This window comes from Echinops telfairi, unplaced genomic scaffold, assembly GCF_000313985.2.
Source record: "Echinops telfairi isolate 266 unplaced genomic scaffold, ASM31398v2 ScPeMD7_7458;HRSCAF=8496, whole genome shotgun sequence".
In the NCBI taxonomy this organism is placed as follows: Eukaryota; Metazoa; Chordata; class Mammalia; order Afrosoricida; family Tenrecidae; genus Echinops; species Echinops telfairi.
The window spans coordinates 7,606,997-7,632,081 of record NW_022111358.1 but is presented as its reverse complement, the minus strand read 5'-3'; the positions used below and the strand labels follow the sequence as shown (position 1 = coordinate 7,632,081).

Here is a 25,085-nt window from a genome sequence, read left to right as displayed (position 1 = left end):
GTGGTAAACAAGGGACTGGATTGTAGTATAAGGCTGAGGGGACCAGCCTCCCCACCACTACCCTCTGGTTCAGTATGCACAATTGTACGGTTGAGATAAAGTATTATATTAAAGTCATCGAGAGCATGAGTGATAGAAGAGATATTACATTAATGCAGTCAGACACATTACATAGTAGCTTTGCTCACCTCAGCCCCGCTTGGGTGGTCCACTGGAGAGATGGAAGGGAAGGAGGACGGGAAAGGGAACAAGGGAGAGAGGAGAGTGGCGGGGGGCGGAGGAGGAGAGAGACCAGCGAGAGAGCTCTCTATTGCTAACCCAGGCCTATATACCTTTGGGGGGCGTGCAAGCCCACTAATTACAGGAAAAGACATGCATCACAGGAAGGGGTTGCACTATAGGTTATACAGCAATGAGGGGGTGGTCTAGGGATGTACACGCAATAGGAAGAGGAGGGATTGGGGGGTGTACATGTGACAAGATGGGCAGATCCTAGATTTAGGATGGCAGCTTAATTTTGGATGTCACAGAGCTGGTTTGACCTGTTCACAGGCTCAACTAATAGAGACCATTATCAGTATCAGTAGGGTGTGAAATCCACCTAGAGGGCCTGTCCATTGTCCTTGAACAGCAGGGAGTGGGGGGGGGGCTACCCTGTCTGGGGACTAACAGCCTTCAGGGAGGATGTAAGCACCTGACCTCCCCCCACACTGGATGAGCATCTAATGCAGCTTAATCCTCCACGCTCATAATCACGGTCTGGAAAGCCGACTGGTGAGGAGGACTCTCACGGTTATAAGATATAAATAACCCTTAATAGACATTCTCATGACTGGACATCGTCCCTCCAATAGCCCCTCATAAAGGAGCTACCCTATAAAATGAATCATTTCTGTGTCAGCTATTTCACAGTGCCGAAAGGTTATCTGTAGATAAAAGCAATCAGGTTCTAGATCCAGCCCACCATCAATGTAGCAGCCCCCTGGGGAAGGGTTGGGGGGTGGATGGGGTTTGAGGTCAATTAACACTAGGTCAAGACAAGGACTCACTTCATTGCTGGTTTATTATGTTACCCGCTTATGAATGGTCACCCATCATCTCTATAATATGTTAGTTGTATGATGCGCATGTCTTATGCAAGACCTCTAAGCCCCACTCTACACCCACTGGAAAATACATTCTCTGGCACAGTCCTGACATGGGACGAGGAACCCCTGTGCCTCACTGTCTGTCTTTAATATTCTCCACAATTGCAATGTCACTCCTGAGGATCCGTTCTTCGAGTGTTGGGGACCCATGCATCCCAACACTTATTAGTGAGTTTACTTCTGGCGAGTTGTGTGCTTTGGGTCTCAGTGTAAGGTAGGGGAATCTATTTTCATGGGGTTGTGAGAACTCAATGTGCTATATTTTGTAAAGTACTTAGATGGGGACTGATACACAACAAATGCCCAATAAACATCAGCTACTGTTGAATAAGGAGCCTTGGTGGTGCACAAGGTAAGCCCTCAGCTGCTAACGGCAAGATGGCTTTTGGAACCCAACTCGAAAACCCTGGACATCCGATCCTGGATACATTGTTGCCTCGAAAACCCTAGGGGGAAGTAGTCTGTTCTTCTCTGTCCCAAGGGGTTCTATCCATTAACATCACTTTGATGGGACCTAGCAACAATGACACTGGATGAAAGTAGGGTACTAAATCATCGTTTTTACTTGCTGTTGATTTTATTTGTCTAGCTTTCATTTTTATTGACTTCTGTGTACTGCTTATTTTTTACTTATAAAATTAATTTATGAGAATCCATCTATATGTATTGAAAATGTTTTTTTCCAAGTTTACCATGTATATTTTTACTTTGAGACACCTAGTTTTATACTCAGATTTGTCCTCCCCACCTCCCAAGGGTTTTCTGGGTGTTTTCTGTTTAGAAAGGCCTTGCTCACATGGGAACAAGTTCTAATTCTCTCATAGTGTCCCTTGTTTTGTTTTTGCTTCACTTTGAATTTTCAGTTCTTTGATCAAGCTCTGTATATGTGTAAATAATAGCAAGAAGCAGCTTTCTTTCTTTCCCATGTGGCTAGCTATTTGTACCCCCTGTGTCACATACTAAGTCTCCTAGATCTCTTAAATGATACATGCTCCTATGAGGAAAATGAATGAAAAGATAAGTGGCTAACGTCTGGAGAATTTCTAGAGCCAAACTGGCTGGACGAACTCCTAGAATGATGACCCTGAGATAATGTCTATACTTTAAAGTCCACCCCCCCCAAAAAAAAGAAAAAAAAGTCCCCTTAAATCTTTTTAAAACCACGTAATACCAAAACCAAAATCATGGCCTCTGAGTCATATCTGACTCACAGGGACCTTATGGGACAGGGTAGAGCTGCCCCGGTGGGTGTCTGGAGACGGTTTACGGAAATCGAAAGTCTCTGTACCGTGCTGGAGCTGATGGCTTCCAGCCCAGTCCATAACCACGATGCACCAGGGCTGCAAAATCCAGCAGTAAACAATGTATGCCTTAAGCACTAAGTTCTTCTTTAATTATTTTATTGGGGGCTCATACAACTCATCACAATCCATCCATACATCAATGGTGTAAATCACATCTGTGCATTCGTTGCCCTCATCATTCTCAAAACATTGGCTCTCTTCTTAAGTCCCTGGCATCAGCTCCTCATTTCCCCCACCCCTCCCCTTACCGCCCCTCATGAACCCTTGATAATTTATAAATTGTTATTTTGTCATATCTTACACTGTCCGATGTCTCCCTTCACCCACTTTTCTGCTGTCCTTCCCCCAGGGAGGAGGTTATATGCAGATCCCTGTAATCGGTTCCTTTTCTACCCCACCCTGCCTCACCCGATAGCGCCACTCTCAGCACTGGTCTTGAAGGGATCATCTGTCCTGGATTCCTGGATTCCCTGTGTTTCCAGTTCTTATCTGTACCAGTGTACATCCTCTTGTCAAGCTGGATTTGGAAGGTAGAATTGGGATCGTGATAGGGTTGGGGGTGGGTGGGGTAAGCATTTAGGAACTAGAGGAAAGTTGTATGTTTCATCGAGCACTAAGTTCATTTAAGAACCATCGATGAGGACCACTGGTAGCACAGGGGTTATGCTTGAACTGTGAACCACAGGCCAGCATTTGGAAACCACGGGCTGCTCCTCTGGGGAGAGAGGAGGCTTTCGACTGCCTTAAAGAGTTACAGTCTCGGACACCCACAGGGGCAGTTCTCTTCCGTCCTACAGGGTCACCATGAGTCGACATCCGCTTGATGACAGTGAGATTGCTTTATTTGTCCCGTGGGACCACAGCCATTTGAAAGATTGGGTAGGAACCCGAGGGAGCAGTGAAGTTTATCCAACTGGAGGGGGAGGAGCAACTCAGAAGAGCAAGGTCAAAAGTTGCACCGCTTGAAGAATGCAATCAAAGCCACTGTACCGGAGTAACGTCTGTCTTGGTGTGTTGTGCTGTGGATAGTCTCAACAACAACAAAGTAAAATCAACACACAAAACAAAACCACGCCCGCTAGCGCAGGCCGGTTTCCGGGGCTGGGAACGCGGGGCCGAGCAGCGGAACTCGGGCGAGTGAGCGCCGGGAGCCGGAGGAGCCGGGCCGCCGGACTGTACGGCAGCGGGGGAGCGATTTGACAGGTGCACCCGGCTGCGGGGAGACCGGGGCGATGCTCCCCTCTTTGCAAGAATCGCTGGATGGGGACGACAAGGAGCTCGAGAGCAGTGAGGAGGGGGGCTCCGCGGAGGAGCGGAGACTCGACCCGCCGTCCAGCAGCCACTACTGCCTGTACAGCTACCGCGGAAGCAGGTGCAGGCGCCCCGCCCGGCGGCCCCGCGGCCCCGCCCCAGTCCCGCCGCCGGCCCGGCACCCTCGCAGGCCCTGGGGCTGGGCAGCGCCCAAACGCCATCTTCTCTCTCCGCCCAGGTCTCCAGGGGCCCGAGGGGCCCTCTGAGCCTCTCGGGGTCCATCCTGCCCCCACCCCGCTCCGGGGCCTTTATGTCTGGCCCCCGCCCCCCGCCCCGTCTCCCAACTGACCCCCGGCTCTCAGGGCCACCCTCTCGCCCTGTCCTTTGTTTCGTGGAGGGCCGGGCACGCGCAGTAACGTCAGTTCCCCTAGCCGGTCTGCTCTTTCTGAATTCCTACGACCCCATCACTGGCATCCGCTGCCCTTGGGCCTGTTTTCTTTCCTCCCGGCCTGGCGGATTTGCCTGGGACCCACCTGAGCCTCTCCAGCCTGGTTATTTACAGCACATTTCCTTGTGCTTTCTGAGTGTGTAGCCTTTTCGCTGGGCTAGTGAATTACGGGTGGGGCTGCTAACCTCAAGGTCAGCAGTTCAAAACCACCAGCTGATCTGTAGAGGCAGATAAGGCGTTCTACTGGAAACCCTGAGGGCCATTTCTACACTTCCCCATAGAGTCATTATAGAACACGTGTCCAAATCAACTAGATGGCAGTGTGTTTGAGTTTGAGCCTTTGCTCTGCCGCGTTAGGTAGGTCTAAAGCAGCAGTTCTCAACCTGTGGGCTGTGACCCCTTTTGGGGAGGTCAAACGGCCCTTTCACAGGGGTCACCCGATTCCTAACAGGACCAAAATGACTGATGAAGTAGCAACGAAAATAATTTTCCGGTTGGGAGGTCACCACCACATGAGGAATTGTATGAACGGTTGAGGAAGGTTGAGAATCACTGGTCTAAAGAGAGAAGGCGCTCTTGCCAGCACTGTGATCTGCCTGTGTGTTTCCTGCCCATGATGAGAGGCAGTGGAGGATCTGTGGACTTCTTTGCTGTGATTTTGGTGGACTGGCTTGCCTCCCGGACACTGCCCCCATACTCCGAGTGAAAACGCCTGTGATTGAAGGTGGTCTTGCACTTGTGACTTGCAGATGGGCACAGCAGCAAAGGGACAGTGACGATGGAAGTGGCACAAATGCAGAAGCTCCCACCGGTGACGATTTCAGGTAAATCCAGCATCACCCTAATGCATCCACATGCTTTCTCTTGTACCTCTGGCCCATAGATGCCAGTGGGTACCCTGCTTCTCCTGAGCTTTCCCTAAGTCGAACCATCAAGCCCACCTGTCTCCTAGGATTGTCTCCTTGGCACATTCGTTCAAAGCTAAGGCAGCAGATCTTCAAACTGATAGTGCCTTTGGGAATTAAAATGATTTTTTTAGTATCTTGCTGGGAACCCCAGTAAAATATTCAAGGGCACATTGCTATAAAGAAGTTCAAGATCCTCTTTTTGTCTACTCTTGTAGCAACTCTGCCACACACTTGGATGTAAACACCAGGCCGCCAGGGACTATTGTCACCTGTGCCGATTGTACATTCTTACCTAACACCTCGTGGAGAGCATTTCATACCTATGAAGTGACTCATGAGTAAGCAACCTTAAACACTCGATACGAAGTCAGATACAAAAGTACTGTGCTCATGGTTAAAGGATGGCTTAAGGAATGTTATCATTTGCTATGGTAACAATGTTGTTATGTATAATGCCCTCATCTTTGAGAGATACATAATGACAAGACGTATGGATGAAATGATATGATTCCTGGGATTTGCTTCAAAAGACTCTGAGGATGCTGAAACCCAGGACTGATGAACCTAGGAGAAAACAATAAGGGTTCCTGAGGGGTTCAGCGGGAGAGGTGGGTGAGGGAAAGGAGCTGATATCAAGGAGTTCAAGAAGGATTGTGGTAGCGATTGTACAACACTGCTTGATCTGATTGAACCATGGTATGACATGATGCCTAGATTATCTCCTAATGGTTTGGGAAAAATTTTTTTTAAAGAATCTGAAATGCAAGGTAAGTGGGAGGGGACAGCATGGGGGACAAATGAAAAAACATTGGCCATGAAGCTGGTAGTTTTTGAGTCTGGGGGATGGGTCCATGGTGGGTCCATTGTACTCTTCTCCCCTGTTGTACATGTGTGAGAATTTCCACAATATAATGAAACAAAAGACCTTCAAAAGTATTGGGTTCATAGTCTCTATTGTGAAGTTTGATGATAGAAGACCTTTTTTTTAATCTTCCCGTATGGTGAATTCATAGGTTTGGTTTATATTTTAATCTAAATCAAATTGTAATTTTGATTTTAGCTCATAAACAAAAGCTCAGCAGAGGTGTTCAGTCACTGGTAATAGGGAGTTGGAGGCTTGATGGAAGAGCAGATGGGGTGGAACAGGGAGGGACTTGGGAGAGAAGAGCAAATGGACCAAGAGATGGTGAGAGCTGGGCAGCAGGAAGGGCCTGCTCAGGTCTAGCAAGTGTTCATTGAAAGTGCGACTAGAGATGTGGGTATGCATTTTCATTCACCTACATACGTGCAGATGCAGAGCAGGTAGAAAGCTGGGTTAAATAAGGTTGGCGCCTTGCCAAGCAAATCCAGTGAGGCGAAAACAAAAAAGAAACAGGATGTACGTGAAGGGGCGATGATAGTGACTGGCAGTGCAATTTTAGTTGGGTAAGGAGCCTGGGTTGGTGCTATGGGATAAGCATTGGATTGTTAACCACTGGTTCAGTGGTTCAAACCCACCAGCTGCTCCAAGGGAGGACAATGAGGCTGTTGGTACCTGGAAAGATTTATAATCTCGGAAAAAAAGCTATATATAGGAACACTTATGAACCAGAATTGACTCAACACAGTGGGTTTAGGCTTTGGTTGTTGTTCTTAAGGAGAAGGGAGGAGACCTCGTGGCACAGTGGGTTAGACACTTGGCTGTTAGCTCAGTGGTGGGCAGTTTGAACCCACTAGCCACTGCAGAGAAAGACGTGACTCTGCTTCTGTAGAGACGCGCAGCTTGGGACATCCTCCGAAACAGTCCTGCCCTATCCTGTAGGATCACTGCTAGGTGGAATCGAGTCTCGGGTAAGAAGGGAAGTGCGATGAGAAGCCTGGGGGGCTCAGAGGAAGAGGAGGGTCACGGATTGGGGACCCATGTAGAATACGAGAGAGAAAGAGCTGAGGATGGAAGACCAGGTTAAGCAGTTGAGGGGCTCGTAGTGGGTGACCTACACTCCTAGAAGCCTCATCAGCAGACGCGCCAGAGAGGTCGCCTTCCTGAGTCCTTCGAAAGCCTCCCTGGCTGTACGTGGCTTTCTGTCTGAGTTTCGGCGTGTGAAGGCGAGAAGCCGCTGGTAAGGACTGTCTGTCTTTGATTTGACAAGCCTCTCCTTGGTGGACACGAATCTCCCAGCCGAAGCGGAGCCACAGCTGCGCAGTTTCCTTGCGAAGCGGCTTTCTAAGGGGGCAGTCTTTGAAGGCCTGGGGAATGTCGCGTCCATGGAGCTGAGGTAAGTGTGCCCTGGGCTGTGTCCTGTCCTGCGGTTTTCCTTCTGAGCTCAGCGTGAGAAACTCCTCAGGACCAGCTCCTCCTAGACCCGCAGGGTGTGCTCATGCCCTCTGATAGCCCCGGGCACGGGGACTCCTTTGTAGGACGAAGTGGCCGGACTGGCAGGGACTCCACCACTTCCTAAGTTGACTCTGCTGGGTTTATATTTGAAAGAAAGGAGCTAAAAGCGAAGCAGAGTCATCAGACTTGTATAGTGCGGAGTTTATAAAGGGCATTCGTGAACGTTTTGTGTCTAATGTACCTTTTTCTAGAAAGCGTGAGAAAGAAGAAATACGGGATTCAACTCAAGACCAGTGGAGTGGAGTGCCCAAGACCCAAAGACTGGTCCCCAGTGGAGTTGGGGGACATAGGTGTCCTCTGTCTAGTCCAGCTGTCTTTCCATTTCACCCCTGGGTTGCATTTCCCTTCAGACTAGGTAGTTGGCCTACAAATCCCGCCCAGAGGTAGAGTTCATGGTCCAAGGATAAGACCACAGAGTAAACACAGAACATCTGCCCATCGAATCAGAGACTTTTCATGTATACGAGGAGCTGTGTGCTCTGCTGGTAGGCGTGAACGACGACGGGAGAAGGCTGGCAACTGACTAGGGGCCAGTCTTTTTTTTTTTTAACATTTTATTAGGGGCTCATACAATTCTTATCACAACCCATACACACATCAATTGTGTAATGCGCATTTGTACTTCATTCTCAAAACATTTTCTCTCCACTTAAACCCCCGACATTAGGTCCTCATTTTTCCCCTCCCTCCCCGCTCCCCCCTCCCTCATGAGCCCATGATAGTTTATAAATGGGTATTTTGCCATATCTTGCCCTGTCCGACGTCTCCCCTCACCCACTTTTCGGTTGTCCGTCCCCCAGGGAGGAGGTCACATATAGTCCCTTGACTAGGGGGCAGTCTTAATAGTGTGCTGAAACACCAAGGTGACCAAGATTTAGAGTAGTCCACACAGGTAGAGGCGCGCGTCACCAGACAAATACCTTCCACCCGCTCTCTTCCAGTTCTCCAGGTTACCGAGTCGGTTGTTACTACTGCCTTTTCCAACAAGAACTGCCTCCCGAAACGGCCACGGCGGACTCTGAAGACCCACCTTCCCAGTGTGTGGTCTGCTTTCTAGGGGGCTCTGAGAAAGGACTTGAGCTATATCCTTTCACTGTCTCTGAGGCTATTGGGACAGAAAACCCGGGAAGGCAAGTGGGGGAACATTGCTCCCAACCTCCCAACAGCTTCCCTAGCCCCTGATGTAAGGATCCCTGGAGGCACGGTCAGGTGAGCTTTGGACCGTTAACTACAAAGTCAGTGGTTCAAATCCACCAGCTGCTCTTTAGGAGACAGACGAGGCTCTCTGCTACTCTCAAGATTTATAGCCCCGGAGACCTCTCTATTGGGTCCCTGTGCGTTGGATTTGACTGGATGGTGATGAAGTTTTTTGGAAGGTGGGGGTAACTTCCTTATGTGTATTTACTTGAATTCATATCTTCATATAAGCCAGTCTGTCCTGGCTTGTTTTAATTTGCAGTTTGTGTCATCTGAGAGATTTTATATTCCATCTTGGGAGGTCATAAAACACCGACCTGATTAATCCCTCTTGCTTCCTTAAGAATGTACCTTCAGGCTCGAATTGGACACATATATTCAAGAGCTGAAAAATAATATGAGCTGTGAGGTAAGGTGACTGCTTTAGTAATATTTTACGACTGAGTGGATTAACATCCTGTGACTGCTATACTGTCAAGTCATAGGTGGGATCCAAAGTCACTTCCATATGAAAGACATGCCACTTTGTGGGCAAAGTAGGCAGGGACCATAGTCCTGTAAATGCTGACGTTTCACAGGACAGCTTCTGATGTTTCGCTTACATGGAAAATTCAGTCCATTCAAGTTGAAGGTTTATTTTCTATTCTGGTCAGAACTAAACTAATAGTCCCTGCAGCTACTGGCACCAGAAACATAGTAGGCAGGGATATGGCTCTCCCTGAACGCCACCTCAAAGAGTTTTAGAGAGATCCCATTGCTCTTTTACGACTTAGATCTATCCATATTGGTTCATTTTTCCAAACCTTTTAACAAATGGCTTCAGCTTGTGGCGTTTGTGAGAGTCACGCCTTGGATGAGTGTGCTGCCCATTCCAGGGAGTGGCATTTTGCTCCTTCCACTTGTCATGTGTGCACAAAACACTGCCGGAGGAACGGGAAGGAGAGCGTGGGGATGTGCATCTCGGGGAGCTACTGTCCCAGGCTGAAGCTGTTCCTCTGGGACACGAGTCCCCAGAGAGCAGCACAGCCGAGAAATCAGATGGGACACGCATGGGCAGTGTGTCTGACAAGCAAAGAGGGCTTAGTTCACTTGTCCCCCCAATGGACATTTTGAGTGTGAATGAACTTTGTCTACATTCCTTCAGTCATTCAGTCCACTGAACAAGCTTGTTCTATGGCTGTTTTCAATAGTGTACGAGGCACTGAACACACGAGGATTAAGGGAGAGACTCTCCACGGAGTGCACAGGATAGTGGGGAGATGAGTATGTACATCCCCAGCTTCTCCCAGTGAAGAAAGAACATGGGGCTCCATGAGCGTCTTCGCTTCATACAACTCATCTCCCAACACACTTTCCAAGAAGCTCAGAACAGAATGAATCTCCCTGCCCAGGCACCCGGGGAATACTAGAATCTGGCAGGGCCCTTTGGTGTTCGAAGCTGATGGCGTTAGCTTGAGCAAAGGAGGTGTTTGGCTCCGTTTGTTGTCAAGGGTGTCATCAAGAAAAGGTTCGTCTACCTACGCAAGTGGGAACTTATGCGAGAGCAAGTGTATTCTGTTTCATCTAGGAGAGGGGCCTGGAGAGCCACCTAAAATCCTATCTGAGCAACTGGTTTGAGGATGTTGTCTGCCCGATCCAAAGAGTCGTTCTTCTCTTCCAGGAGAAACTTACCTTTTTGCTGCATGCTGTAAGTATTGCCCAAACAAGAGTATTTCCTTCATTGAGCATTGCTTTGGTCGGGGAGGGAGGGGGTAAAGATGAGGAGCTGATGCCAAGGGCTTAAGTGAAGAGCAAATGTTTTGAGAATGTTGAGGGCAACAAGTGTACAAATGTGCTTTACATAATTTTGATGTATGTATGGATTGTGATAAGAGTTGTATGAGCTCCCCCAAAAATGATTTAAAAACAAAAACAAAACAAAAAGAATCGCTTTGGCAAGGGCCTCACCAGGAGTGGAGCCAGTGGCTAAAGTGGACTCAACACAAGAAGCCTCCACCTAGCCTGGGCACGGACACGGTGGACAGATTGATGGCTCTTTTCGATTTTGTGGGGGGGGGTGCATGGCCATTCGTAGCCGAGGAAGTGGTTTGTCTAGTTAATTCCGATAACAAATGAGACTCTGCCATGCTAACTAGTTACATGACCCCCAAGTGGTTGGTGTCCCCCTCCCTAGCTTCTCAGAGGGCTGAGTGGCATTCAGCCACCCGAGATTGATCAAAAGCAGATCTATGATGCCCTTAGATGTCCAGGGTTGCACTATAGTTCTCTTCTATAAAGTCCACTACATTGACTGGTTCAGTGTGTGCCCATCCTTCACCAGCAGGAGTGGGGAGCCCCACTTATCGTGGGGATTGGGGAGTGCAATTATTCCCATGAGTGAGGAATTCCCGGTAAGTGTGGGTCCTAAGCTTGTGTTAATTAAGTCCCTGCCATGTGTACGCACCACCTGGCACGTCTACTGATTGGATGGATTGGCGAGGCCTTCAGATGGGTCTTGCTGGGGTCTGCCCAGGGGTGTGCTGAAAAGACAGTTGAACTAGCCTGTTCCGTTCATAGGTTCCTAAACTTACTTCATGCATCGCCTCCTTTTCAGAAAAACAAAAAAACCCAAAAAACTCAGCACCCCACAAGCAATTAGAAGCTTCTGTACTATGGCCCAGAATCCAGGATAAAGTGTAGGTTCCCGGTTTTTGCAGCTCCCTGGCTTGTGAGAGTACCCCTCAGGGGCTGGAGTCACCCACTTTGAGAAACACTAATCCAGAGGAGGTAAAAGTGGTAACAAGGTATCTGTAAAAAAGAATCACTTTGGCGGAGTTTGAATTACTTAATGGTGTGTTCGTCCGGGTAGACTAGAGAAACAAATTCATAAACACGCATATGTGTATGAGAGTTTTAACAGAAGGGGTAATTGTACATTAAGAAAGCATCCCAACCAATCCAGTCCAAGCCCATAAGTCTGATATTAGCCCATGTGTCCAATACCAATGTATAAAGTCCTCTTCAGACTCATGAAACACATGCAATGATGCTGAATGCAGGAAGATCACAGGCCAGTGGGTAGAAAGTCTTTGGGTCCAGAGATGTAAGCATCTCAGCACTGGCAGGGGTCTCCACGTGGTTTCTCCAGCTGCCAGGGTTCTGGCTGCATCAGGGTAGGTCCATGTGGCTTCTCCAACTCCCAGGGCTTAGTGCCATGTTTCTTGTCAGTAGAGCATTTTCTCTGGGAGTGAGCAACGAGAGAGATAGTGTCTCCCACCTCCAAGAAGGAATACTGGATTTCCCAGAATCCTCAGGAGTAGGCCATGCCCACACAGAGGCCTCATTGGCTATGACCCGATTGGCAGACTAGACTCTACCCCTTCACTCATAGTCCTCTAAAATTGGTACCAGATTATGTAACCACCACAAATAGCATCACCCATTTTTCTCTGAACACTCCTTTTCCCCCGGGAATATTCACTCAAACTCTGCTTGTTGAGAAGGAGACCACATCTCATTTCTCCCCATCCAGGGAGATAGATGACTATTGTCAATGGCAAATACGAGCTAAGACTTCCTGAGAGCATGAGGCCTTTTTAAGTAATTACTTTTTGAAAGTGATTTTGGGGGGTAATTATAAAAAATAATTGCTTCTGGAAATGATTTGAGAGTGATGTAATTTCCCAAAAAAGTTTGAGACGGAGGACAACAGCCCAGAGTGATTTTAGCTGTGTTGGTAGGGACAGTTCACGGACAGACACCGGCAGTGGCAGAGGCTTGAGCGCATGTGACGGAACTGTTCCTTTTGATGTGTAGTGGACAGATGCCCAAACCCCAAGAGACCAAGGCAGAAGCTCCAGGTCTCCGCGCCAGCGAGCAGCAGCTGGACCCGGCTCTTCCCAGCTGGGGTGCGGTGCCTGTCGAGCTTCTGGGGTGAGGCTGACTTAGGAAGTGACATTTTGTCACAAGTAACTGCTGGGTAAGAAGAACTAGAACATCCGTATCCATCAGGCTTTATTTTTCTCTTGTAGGCCCTGAGCTATACTCCTGTCGACGTGATAGAATCAGATGAAAAGACCAAGAAAGACATTCACAGGTAGAGAACATGGTTTTTCCAAAGAGTCCCTTTTCCACACAGCCGGCGTTTTACTAAAACGTCTTTAGCGCAGCATGAATTTGCTTCTCCCGTCCACCCCCTCCACCCTCCCACCCCCCACACACCCCGGCTGTAGTACTGTGTGTGAAACAGACTCGTGTGTGGCAGGTTTCTGAGTGTGGCCAGTCTTCAGGGACTTATTCAGGAAGGCACCATGACCTCTCTGTGCATGGCCATGACGGAGGAGCAGCACAAGTCTGTGGTCATCGACTGTAGTGGTCCCCAGCCTCGATTCTTCAATGCAGGTGAGGGCGACCGCCGCCACCGCCCCAGCTGACCCCAGTCCCCGGGCGTCTTAGTTGTCCTGAGCAAGAAGGGACAAAGGAACCCCAAGTGCTTCTGTCTGCTTTGTGCCGTTTAACAGCTATCTCAGATTGGCTGAGAACCACTTCAAAAAGTGAAATCCATTTTTGTTTTTAAGTTTGAGAAGCAGGGGAATAATTCCATGCCTAGCAATTCTATTGCACCCCTAGGAATAGAGAGCCACTGGCAGATGGACCCAGGAGACCTCCACAAGTGTCTGTAAGGTCATGGTTTGAAAGACCAAAGAACTGGAAGTGACCTAAATGTCCATCAACAGGAAAACTGGAATGCGCGTGAATGAGCTAGAGTGGCATGTATCAACTTGGTGCATAAACATGCTCATCAGTAAGACAAGTCATTAGAGAGAAAGACATGCAGTTTTAACATAGGAAAGTGGTAGTATACAGGGCTCACGTATAAAAGACATAAAGGAAAAGCAAATGCATGGAAAAGGATTGTGGGGGCTGATGAGGGAGGAGGACATAAGGGATTTCGACTCTGTTGGTATTTCTATTAGGTAGTGAGCACACAGGTATGTGTGGCATTTTATTTAGACTCTTGTAGAAACCCTGCTGTTGTCATGTGCTATGAATTGAACCGCTAACCACAGGGTCACCAGTTTGAACCCTCCAGTTGCTAGCAGGGAGAAAGATGAGGCTACGAGGATTTAGATGGAAAGTCTGGGAAGCCCACAGGGGCAGTGCTGCTCTGTCTTCCGGGGTCCCTGTGAGCCAGCTATGCCTTGACGGCCATGCGTCTGACTGAGCTTGATGACAGAAGTCTTCCATAATGCCTTATAGATATTTTTATAGTGAAAGATAAATGCCTTGCGCTCTAGGATTACATGTTTGTTTATTGAATTTTTCCAATGTATTTCTTAGGAAGCAACCGGTTTTGTGAGGATTGGATGCGCGCCTTTGTAAATGGTGCTGAGGGGGGCAACCCTTTTCTCTCCCGGCAAGTACTGGAGAACTTTAAATTGAAGGTAACGCATTGACTGTGTACCATGGGCCACAGTCCACGTCCGCCGGAGTTTTGATTAGTACCAAACTGCTGTGGGGCTGCCCTGTCTGTTAATAAGACACTCTCAAAACCGGCATGCTCAGGAGGAGATTACAGGCTTCTGCCTACAAATCCTTGTATTTTCAATTAGTTGGTTTGAATACTTGTTTATACTGAAGGAACAATAATCTTTTAATTTGTGGCATATCTTAGTCACAAAACAGAAAAACATAGCCCAGTGCCCAAGGATTCAACATTTTGGGGCGGAGGAGTGGGAGGGGAGTACTGTATGTTATCTAGGAGTTTTACGTTTGACGTAGTTGTTCTGTGCAGACGAGATTTGGTTCTACCAAGGGCAGTTCATATTAGCAATAAACCGGCTGGAAACAGTTAAAATAAAAAGTCAACGTCTCAGGAACCGAGGAGGTAAGTAAAAAAGTATTGCTATGGGGGTTCCAGTTTATACCTGCATGGGTTTATTGCACACAAAGCATGTTTAAACACGTCCGCCATAGGTGGACGGCTGTGGACACGCTCTCCCAGTCATACACTGGCCCTTACTCTCCTTAGGACGCCTTCCAAAACCACACAAGATGCGGGCACCTGCTGGGCCAGCGCAGTGTCTGTTTGGGGGAATCTTGACAGATTATTTTGAACACGGGACAGTTAAGGGGGTTTATGATGAAGAGTTCTAAGAAAATGGAAATTTGCATTCCTGAGAGAAAGGCCGGGAATTGCCCTGACCCCTCTTTTTCTGTACTGTGAGAATGTCCTCGGGGAGCTTGACTCCCCCCAGGCCAGGTGACACCCTGCAGCCCTGACCTTGCCCCTTCAGACTTGTGTTCCTCCCTCTAACTCAAAGAACATTGAGATGGCACGCCAGTTGAGTCCCCGGAGGAGGAGGCCAAACTGCTGTTGTGACGTGGTTTGAATCAGCGCAGCGAGCAGACGTCTCTGGGGAGAGGTCAGCCAGATGGAGACCCTGCCTTCAGAAGTGTGCAGCCCTGGAGGGAGGCCGAGTCAAACAGCAGCGTCACAGTTGGATGTGATGGGTAGCAATATTTTTGACCTCATACAGAGTCCTCAGCTGGGCAGGGGACCTCTTTCGAGCTTCATTCATTGTCTCACCACATATTTAACGGCACCGTCTTTTTCTAGGCCATCCAAGACACAAATAATTTGAAGCGGTTTATCCAACAAGCAGAAATGAATCATTATGCTTTATTTAAATGTTACATGTTCCTGAAGAACTGTGGTAGCGGCGATATTCTTTTAAAGATTGTCAAAGTGGAGCATGAAGAAATGCCAGAAGCCAAGAACGTGGTAGCCGTCCTTGAAGAATTCATGAAAGAGCTCACCTAAGTTGTGTGACGGGACCACGCGCTCTCGGACAATCCCATTGTCCAGGCAGCAGGGCCACGCCTTGGTATTTGAAATTGTAGTCGTCACTGCCTACAGAATTACTGTTGAATATGCTTTGAAACTCATTTCAGATTTTTCTTTTTCCTTTTTAAAAATTAACTCAATTAAACCCAGATCTCTGAGGACCATCTTTACTAAGTCCTAGATAGATAGACCTGTGTGTCAGAATTGTGAACTTTTAATAGGTCACTGGCCCTGTGCATTCTGGATCCCAGGGAATGGTTGCTTTAAAAATGTCAGAGGTCATTCTATGGCCTCTCTCCGGCGTTTGCTGCTGTAGCTAGCAACTTTTCCCCTCGGAAAAATCGTAATACCTATTCCTCAATGGATTGTTGCTTCTTAAAAAAAAAAGTAGTCCTAGCTTTAGGACAGATGCCTGCCTGTGACACCTGGTGTTTTCCACTTGGCCTGATTGACAGTGGCAGTGATGACGCAGCCCCCACGCCAGTCGGTGTGGAAATAAATCATGCACGGGGCAGCTCTGAAATGAACATCACCAGTAGCTGTCTTACCTTCCACATTAGACGTTCCGGAGAGAAAACGGCTGCGGACGTGGCTTCCCCAACCACCTACCTTCCTCCATTTGTCACCGATACTTGCCAAGGGCATGGCTGTTCTTTCTCGTTCTAGCTGAAAGTGCTCTGGCTTTAAGCCAGTGTCAGGGGAAAGCAACAACAGAATCCCCGAAGCAGAATCCTTCATATCAGAAGAATCCCTCATGGTAGTGTTTTGCACATTATTTAAAGCCTCACATTGTTTTTACTTTGGATCAATTGAGAGTGCCCTCAGCTAGCTGTTTGTAGTTTCCATGGAAGCCACAGGCTTGTCATTGTGCTGCATGCCTCTTCCACCTCAAGCCTGTAGGGTAATGGTTTCTGTTGAGAAGTTCAGACCGGTTCCCAGGACCCTGAGGATCCTCAGAGGGACATAGGCCCCTTAACCCTGAAGAATCCTCTCCTCAGCGGGTCGAGATTCACACTCTCTGCCTAGTTTTGACTTTGAGAAGAACTGACAGTGGGCTTCTGTCTGCTCGGCATACGTCTATCTTAAGAACATGATTCACTGAGCCATTTATTTTCCTTTAATGAGAAGTACAATTCTGCATCCTCATAAAGGCTTTGATGTCACTATGTTTTAATAACTTAGACTGTAGACAGTGTAGGGGAAAAAAATCTAGCATTTTTATTTTTAATGAGGTTCAGGATGACTATGGAAAATGAGCGTTTTATAGTACTACTCTTGATTTTATAGTACTACTCTTGAATCCGACTATCTTTTTTCCTGTTGCACTTGATTGTCTACTTAGGAAACAACTTTTTATTAAATCTTAAGGTTTTTTTGAATGTTGTGAGTTGAGTGAAAGTTGACAAAGCAAGTTCGCTTCCCGCATTTTGTTTCCTGACATGCCTTGCCATCACCTCAATGTAACAGCACTGAGCCCCCTTTGCCGTTCGCCCTTTGCTGCCCCGGCCTGCCTGCTGAACTGAGCCTTCGTGCAAACGCTGCTGCCCTGTGTGCTTAGAAGGGGTGACTGGCTCATTGTTCGGAGGCAGGCACTCCTCCTGGCCCTTTCCTTCCCTGTAGGCCAATTGTTGCGCTGCCTGGAGAGCTCTGGGAGTAGGTGTTAGTCCAGGTTTGAAGGGTGTCATTTGGGCCACAGTCTCGGGTTCTGTCCATCTCGGTCAGAGCAGTACACGGAGTCTTTTTCACGATTTTGCATTTATTTTGATTTGTGTAGTGATAGCAGGCGCCATCATGTCTTTGGTCTTGGCTGTGGAGGCTGTGGTTAGCATGGCCTGTGAGTCCTGTGGACTGTCTCCTTGAGATTTTTATTTTCTTCATTCTTCTGTGCTCGGAACTGTTCTTTCTGTTTTTAGATAAGTAATACCAGGACATCAAAATTTGGGGTCTGGAAAACAGTTGTTCACTTTTAAATTCACGTGCCATTCCAGAGTCCATGTTGTAAATGGCACTTAAGAACAAATGAACTGTCAGAGCCCCCAATAAGATGATTTATGTTTTAAAAAAAGAGCAAATAAAAAAAAAAAAAAGAGCAAATAAGCCTATTGCCTGCTTCAAAACACTAATGGATATGAGCAAGGTAAAAGGATATTCTCCCAATGAGGTGGTTTCAAAACTTGTGGGCAAAATGGAATGAAAAGGTAATGGAATTTTTCTGTGAACTTTTTGAGCCCTTCCCCCATGTGTGTGCATACATGTATATACCACGTGTGCATATTTAATAATTTAGGGTCTCTATATTATATCTTGTACATAAAACAGCCTTGTTTTAAAAGTCTGACAAATTGTATTTCACTACAATAGACAAGGGAAATTTGACATGAAATTGAGTAGCTTGTTGGCCAGCAGAAGAAACCCCGGTCATGACCAGAGACGTGTACTACATTCAAACAGTAAAAAGCTATTGTATTAACTTTTAAAGTTTTAAAAAAGGTTTATATAGACCTGGAGTAAATTTATGTTTTGTATTATTTGTATGCTGTACACTGAGGAAATGTGTGTCATGTATCAAAAGAGGCCTCTGTTTATCTGTTAATTATACTTGTAATAAGAATAATAATAAAGAATGTGCTTCTAATCAAAGTAGTAATATTTGTTTAGGAGTTCAGTTCTCAAGCCTGATGTTTTTATTAATTCCCAATGTGTTTATGGGGAAATGGTACTTTTTACACTCAAGAATTTGGTGAAGGCGGGGAAGGGAGGGAAAAACAGGAGGTGATACCAAGGGCTCAAAGAGAACGTAAATGTTTAGAAAATGATGATGGCAACATATGTACAAATGTGCTCGATACAATTCATGTGTGGATTGTTATATGAGCTTTAAGAGCCCCCAATAAAATGATCTTTCAATAAAATTTTTAAAGGAATTTGGTGAAGAATGCAATCGTGCTGGAATATACTTCCCTGGTCCTTTCAGAAGGCATCAGGCAGGGTGCACGGGCAGGGCAGTTTCCTTCGTATGTTTTATTCATCGTTCAGTAAAGTTAAACACACAGCACACAATAATGACCCAAGCACTTCCTTTCTCATCCATTATTAACTGTGACAGAATGCCTGTTCTGTACCAGAGGATCACTTAAACCAGATGCCAGGAAAGCCTGCAGGCTGCTGGGAAATAGGATACAGCAAGGAAGGCCACATTCCCCTAACCTCAGGTCTTCCCAGTGCCTGGAAACCCCGCTGGCTGGCTGTGGTGAAATCTTTTTCACTTGGAAGCCTGGGAGGTGGCGCCAGTTTTCTGCCAGTCTCCCTAAATGCGCCTCGCAGACTTTAAATCACAGATGGCTAGGTGGCATAAACGCCTGTGTTCTGGAACATGGAGGTGCAAGGGAGCAGTCATAAATCAAGAGCTGTAGTGTTTTGGTAAAAGACTTCCAGGAGGGCTGGCAACAGGGAGATTCTGTGAGATGGCTTATTACTGGGTGAGATGACCCCAGGCCTACTGCAAGGAGACAGATACTCTGAACCTTCCCCGAGTTCAGTGTCTTCGGGGTCCCTTACAAAAACCTGAGAGCTGAGAGCAGGAGGGTTGGAGCCAGACAGTCTAGCTGAGAATCTAGCTCTGCCATATAATACCAGCAAGTTCTCCACACTCTCCCCTCGTGTGTAAGTGCAGGAAATATTTACACTCACTTCACACCAAGAAGTACCAACTCAACGAGAATAACATACTGCTCCTGTGGGTTTTGGAAACGAATCCCTCATCTTTCTCCTGCAGAGCGGCAGGTGGTTTCGAACTGCTGATTTGGCAGCAGCCCAATGAGTAACCACTATGCCATCAGGGTTCTTAGAGCGGTCACTGAGTTGACGAGATTTGTATACAACCCACCGGAGCTCTGGTGGCAGAGTGAGTTACACATTGAGCTGTGGGATAGGTAGTCTTATTGTGCCAACCTGGCCAGTAAACACGTGGGATTAATAAGGTTGTGGGTTTTTTTGTTTTGTTTTGTTTGTTTTTTTTTTAAATCTTTTTTTTTTTCTTTTCCTTTTTTAACATTTTATTAGGGGCTCATACAACTGTTATCCCAATCCATACACACATCAATTGTGTAAAGCGCATTTGTACATCGTTTCTCAAAACATTTTCTCTCCATTTAAACCCCCGACATTAGGTCCTCATTTTTCCCCTCCCTCCCCGCTCCCCCCTCCCGCATGAGCCCTTGATAATTTATAAATGGGTATTTTGTCATATCTTGCCCTGTCCGACGTCTCCCTTCATCCACTTTTTGGTTGTCTGTCCCCCAGGGAGGAGGTCACACACAGTTCCATGTAATCGGTTTCCTCTTTCCTACCCATTCTCCCTTTACCCTCCCTGTTTTGCCACTCACATCACTGGTCCTATAGGGCTCATCCGTCCTGGATTCCCTGTATTTTCAGTTCCTATCTGTACCAGTGTACCTCCCCTGGTCTAGCCAGTCTTGCAAGATAGAACTCGAGTCATGGTAGTGGGAGCGGGGAGGAAACCTTTAGGAACTAGAGGAAGGTTGTATTTCTCATCATTGTTACATTGCACCCTGACTGGCTCATCTCCTCCCCGAGACCCCTCTGCAAGGGGATCTCCAGTGGCCTACTAATGGGCTTTGGATCTCCACTCCGCACTCCCCCCATCATTCACTATGGTAAGATTTTTTGTTCTGATGATGCCTTACACCTGATCCCTTCGACACCTCGTGGTTGCATAGGCTGGTGTGCTTCTTCCATGTGGGCTTTGTTGCTTCTGAGAAGGTTGTGGTTTAATTGAAGAGCAGGGAGATAAATGGCTCAGCGCGCCTCGTCTTTCTGTCTCTTGCTCTCTGATGATTGGATCAGTGTGCGGCTACCTTAGCTAGTTCTCTGCGTCAACTTGGGAGCTACTCTACCTGTGGGACAGCCAACCCGTGGACTTTGTCACTGTAGTTTTAGGTTCCCTCAAGACCTGCTTCACCACACTGCTGGTGTATCCATCACTTGAGCTGGGAACTGCCGGACCCTGTCATCTGGCTGACTGTTGGTGACCTGCCCTGCTGTCTGCTGCCAACTGTGTGGTTTGAAGTCCAATGTTTACACAGCAGCTTCGTCAGAGCTAGCTGCACCCTCCCCCCACACACACACACATGCACCCCCAGCGCAGCTGAGAGAAGTTCTTGTTCTCCACAGGGTTCTCAGAAGTAAAGCACCGGGCCTTTCTTCCTCGGTGCCCTTGGGAAGCCTTTTAGATAGCAGCCAGGGTCCTTAACCACGTGCCCCTCTGAAATGCTATCCCCCACCCAAAAAATTGTCTAGGCATGTGTGTATTTTTATGGGGAGAGTCCAATGACTCAAGAGTCTAATGACTCCCAAAAGGGTGAAAACCAAACTTCAAACTCCCTGCCATTGAGTTGATTCCAACTCTAGGGCAGGGCGGAAGGTCTCCCGCGGGCTTTTGAGAATGATGGGAGAAAGTCTCATCTTTCTTCAGAGGAGCGAAGGGTGGGCTCGAAGAGCTGACTGTGGTGAACAGCCCAAGGAGTAACCACCACACAACCAGGGCTCCCAAAAAAGGTTAGGAACCCCTAAGGGTAAGCGCCTTGCATCAAGGCCCCGTGTGAACCTTATAAACTGCAGGTCCATTGTGCCTACTGCCGCCGCCCACGCCCTCCCCACGGCCCTGGCCCAGACTGAGCGCAAAAGGCTTTCCTGCCTGCCCTTCAGGTCACGTCTTGCAGAACCAGTGGCTTTAAAAAAAAACCTTTAATGGATTTCTGTGCTCAAATAATATGTTACAACAAAAATATACAGCATGTACACAATACAAAAATATTTAGAAACAAACATTGCAGCTTGTGTGTCATTTCAGCGTCCTTGGCGGGGAAGTTCACTGTCCGGCACTGTGATTTAAGGCAGAGGAGCGTCCGGGGCTTTCCAGCCAGCACTGGGAGCCAACCGGAGGGAGGCCAGGAAAGGGCTTGCACTGCACCAGGGAATCAGCATTATTTGCAAACTAAGGGGGGTGGGGGGAGTGCGAGGCAGGGGGCAGGGGATGACCTGGGCTTGGTAAGCAAGGCAGCCTTTATCCTGGGGCCTGGAATGGTTCTCATGAAAATCAAGAGTCCTATTAGCCAGCAAGAGAGTCTCATTAGGGAGCTCTTCCTAATTAAAAAAACGAATGATGAATGGTATCATTAAAACGAAATTTCTCCTTTGAAGGTTTGGTTTTCTCCCCCCACCCTGTTTCTGTAATTCCTCTTCCATTTAACGAGCAAGCCAGCCAGGCCTTGGCTGCTGTTTAGGGACACCCCGCCCCACTCCCCAGCTCTCAGCTTCTGTAGCCTGTGGATGAAAGGCTCACCTGGCTCCACCAGCCTGAGGTGGGCACACTGCCTGGGCAGCCGTATTGGAAGAGGACGGAGGGCCGGGGTCCAGGTAAAGGGAAGGAGGCTGGCACTGAGAATTGGGAGGGTAGTAGCAACTAAGGGACTGGCTGCGGGAAAAACCAGAGGGACCTAAAAGAGAACCTCTCTTAGCAGATAGCTGGCCCTCAGCCTGGGTCCTGTGTATCTCTATTGTCACCCCATAGGTGGCCCTGCTTGGATGAGAGGGGAGGGAGGTGGCGGATCAGAGACCTTGGGGCTGGCTTGTGGACATGCTGAGGCCGGTGGCCTGAATGTAGATGACAACGTCCCTTTAGCATGTCCCAGACACCAGAACAGGAACAGGATGGAGACGAGATGCCTGTCTCAGGCAGTCCTTCTTGGTAACAAGCCTCTGTCTGAGGCCCTGAGTGCATCTCTACAGCTTTCTAGTCTTCCAGTGGCCTTCCCACCCGAGAGAAGTCCCCGCTAGCCCACCCTGCCAAAGGCTCTGTCCACTCAATCCCAGAGCCACCAGGGGCCGGCTCTGCGCCTCCATGACAACAGGCTCGGGAGGGGGGCTGCAGCCCCTCAAGGGGGCAGCAAAGTCCCGGCCTCTTTCTCACTCAGTTCATTGCCGCAGAGGCTCCTTTCCTAAGAAGCGGATTCTTCCATTTCTACCTCCCTTTCTTAAGGGCACAGAGAGAGGACAGGCAGGGCCCAGGCCAGACTGGCGCCACTCTGCCCAGCATCTGGACCACCTCAGACGGGCAGTTGGCAGCACAGCATTGACACAACAGTAGTGTGACCTTAGGAGCCGCGTGTGGGGGCACAGGCCAATGCTATTTCCTGTTGGGAGAGGGCTTGGCATAGCATGGGGATGCGGGTGTGTGTCCCTGGGTAGGGAGACATGTGATCACTGGGGGCAGGGAGCCACGGGGTCAAATCAAACCAAACCAAACTCACTACCATCGAATCGATTCCAATTCATAGCATCCCCATAGGACAGGGTAGAACTGCCCCTGTGGGGTTCCAAGACTCTAATTCTAAGATCTACCCCCAAAACTAGCCTGGGTAACTCTGGACCGTCACGCATTGAGCCCTGATGGGCACCCCCACAAATCTGTCCTTGCTTCAGCATGATCCCAGTCCCCCTGTGCCCCCCAGACCTGGAGTTCTTTATCAGTGGTTGAGAGTTCCTTATAAGGGAATAGCATATAATGCTTTGTCAAAAGTCTTACACCTTTACACCCTCACCTTGGGCCTGCAGCAGAACGGGGTGATTCGCTCTGCCTGGTCCTCCTCACTGCCTGTTGTCCTGTGAAACGGACGTGGAGGGGGGCTCGATCATCTCCAAGTCTGCTCCCAACTCCTGAGCCTATGCGATGCCTGCACCTCTGACCCTCAACCCAGCATCCAACGGGCCTTTCTCCAAAGGGAATTTCTGGGCCAACTTTGGAATTGCTTGTCCTGCAGCCTCCGGTCCATGGGGACACGTGGTTCACCATGCCTGCGACTGTCTCTTTTCCACTCTCAAAGTCCCTTCCGTCCTCTGGAAGAGGGAACAGACCTTCTCAGATACAAAGGCCATTCCAGGGTGGACACGAGAGCAGGCAGGACTTGGCAGAGGTGAGGAAATCCCCTCATTTGGGGATTTCTGGGGGGCGCCAGGTCCCCCATCCCAGCCTACAGCTCTTCCACTGGCCAGAGACTCTCAGGGAGGCACTTGGAAGGGGCAGGGGTGGGAAAGAGAGGGACAGGGGTTGTGAAAAGCAAGTGAATGCACAGCTACACCACATCAAACACTTTCCAGCGTCCTACCCACCCCTTGGCCCCTGCTCTCATTCCACATTGGGCCTTGTCCACACACTCTCACTGCTCCCGCCCACCCCCCCAACCCCGCCCAGGAAAGTCTCCTCCTGAGGTCGTTAGGTGCGGTCCAGTCCGTCCTACCCCATAGAGACCCTACACAGAGCAGAACAAACACAGCCACCCTCACGATGGGTCTTACGTTGGAGCCAACTGATGCAGCTGCTGTGTCAATCCGGCTTGTCAAAGGGCTCCTATTAGCCTCAAATGATCTTTTGAATCACACACTTCCCCGCCCACCAAGAAACACACACACACACACTCTCTCTCTCTCTTGCTGTGAAAGTACTATCTCCACATAAAGGAGAGGTTCAAGGTAGGATCAGGGCCGTGGAAGGGAAGCAAAAGAACCTAATGGCAAGGCAAGGCATGGGTTGGGTGCATTGTCAGCATTCTGGGAGAAAGGGTGGGAGACACGTAGAGTGGGTACGAGGCTGTCCCCAGGGTGCAGCTCCAGGCCCAGTTCATTTGCCCCCTCACTGAGCACCTGCAGGGCAAGGGCAGGGCCTGGAGCTGTCAGCGCCTCCCTCCTCTGGCCACCCCGGGCACTAGAGGCTATGCCCCAGTGCCCACAGGCACAAAAGGGCTTCCCTCAGGACCAAGCCAGCAGGTCCATGCACCAGGCCTTCTTCTCAGTCCCAAGCCCCATACCTAAGTCACTGTGGAGGGAATTCTCTCTGGCCTGCAAAGGATTCTGGGGTGGACACAGGACTGGCTGGCTTCTACCCCCCTCAGATGGTCCTTGCATCTCTTAGAACCTCTCTGTGGGGCGGGGGGTGAACAGGATCACTGCTCAGTTGGAGGCGAGGAGAGGGAACCGTGAACACACAGAACAAGTGCCGCCCAGGGGCAGGGCCACACGCCCTGTCACCACTGTCACCCAGACCCACGCCCTGGCCCAACAGTTAGAAGGGTAGAAGGAAATGAGAGTAGCTGCATCCGATCCCTCCAAAGGGAACCTCTGAGGCCACACGTTCAATTCCGCAGCTCGGCATCTCTGGCCCTCTCTTCCCCAGGCCCCGCTCAGCTGGTGCCGAGAAACAGAATGCAGGTGGCCAGTCCAGCTGCTGCTTCCCCCCACGGTCCTCTGAGCCCTCAGGGGGGCGGCGGCAGTTTCAAGTCCAGCAGCGTGTAGGCAAAGACGTTCCAGAAGACAGCGAACAGCACGAAGACGGTGTACATGGCCACGAAGATCCACCACAGCGACTGGTCCTGCAGCCGCTGCTCGTAGTTCCTGAGCACCACCACCCCCAGGGTGATGCCCACGGCCACGCCGCCCAGGTGGGCCACGAAGCTCGGGTGAGGGCACGGCGGGTAGGCCGAGGGGTGGAACCGGAGCCACACGGCCCTGCCAAACTCCAAGCTCACTGCAAGGGGAAGAAGAAGCACAGAGAA

General features: G+C 49.0%; 2 protein-coding genes across 5 annotated transcripts in view; one reads left to right on the top strand and one right to left on the bottom strand.

Annotated features, from left to right (window-relative positions):
- Positions 1 to 3,683: 3,683 nt before the first annotated feature.
- CUNH17orf75 (chromosome unknown C17orf75 homolog) lies at positions 3,684 to 18,135 on the top strand. 3 transcript variants are annotated; one of them, XR_006680947.1, is made up of 11 exons: positions 3,684 to 3,824; positions 4,901 to 4,975; positions 7,189 to 7,314; positions 8,375 to 8,515; positions 8,982 to 9,039; positions 10,198 to 10,317; positions 12,641 to 12,705; positions 12,874 to 13,010; positions 13,950 to 14,053; positions 14,933 to 15,122; positions 15,229 to 15,275. XR_006680947.1 is itself a non-coding variant. In XM_004706951.2 (10 exons), exons 1-10 carry the CDS (start codon positions 3,685 to 3,687, stop codon positions 15,430 to 15,432), a joined length of 1,170 nt encoding a protein of 389 aa, XP_004707008.1. In that variant the 5' UTR covers position 3,684; the 3' UTR covers positions 15,433 to 18,135. The 3 variants fall into 3 exon arrangements, 2 of the variants coding, with proteins under 2 accessions (XP_004707008.1, XP_045155537.1); XM_004706951.2 differs by lacking the exon at positions 14,933 to 15,122 and having other exon boundaries at positions 15,229 to 18,135; XM_045299602.1 differs by having other exon boundaries at positions 14,933 to 15,320.
- A 6,566-nt stretch (positions 18,136 to 24,701) lies between these two features.
- Positions 24,702 to 25,085, bottom strand: part of RHBDL3 (rhomboid like 3) — a 29,737-nt gene continuing 29,353 nt past the window's right edge. For both annotated transcript variants that reach the window (XM_045299806.1, XM_004706950.2), the window contains exon 7: positions 24,702 to 25,057. In XM_045299806.1, the coding sequence (XP_045155741.1) occupies positions 24,786 to 25,057 (272 nt within the window). In that variant the 3' untranslated portion in view covers positions 24,702 to 24,785. The remainder of the gene's footprint in view (positions 25,058 to 25,085) is intronic.

What these genes read in the sequence shown, in the direction of transcription:
- CUNH17orf75 (XM_004706951.2), top strand. Translation starts at nt 3,685, where the DNA reads ATGCTCCCCTCTTTGCAAGAATCGCTGGATGGGGACGACAAGGAGCTC. An exon ending in TACAGCTACCGCGGAAGCAG is followed by an intron (nt 3,825 to 4,900) that starts GTGCAGGCGCCC and finishes TGTGACTTGCAG; the next exon opens with ATGGGCACAGCAGCAAAGGG. An exon ending in GTCGCGTCCATGGAGCTGAG is followed by an intron (nt 7,315 to 8,374) that starts GTAAGTGTGCCC and finishes GCTCTCTTCCAG; the next exon opens with TTCTCCAGGTTACCGAGTCG.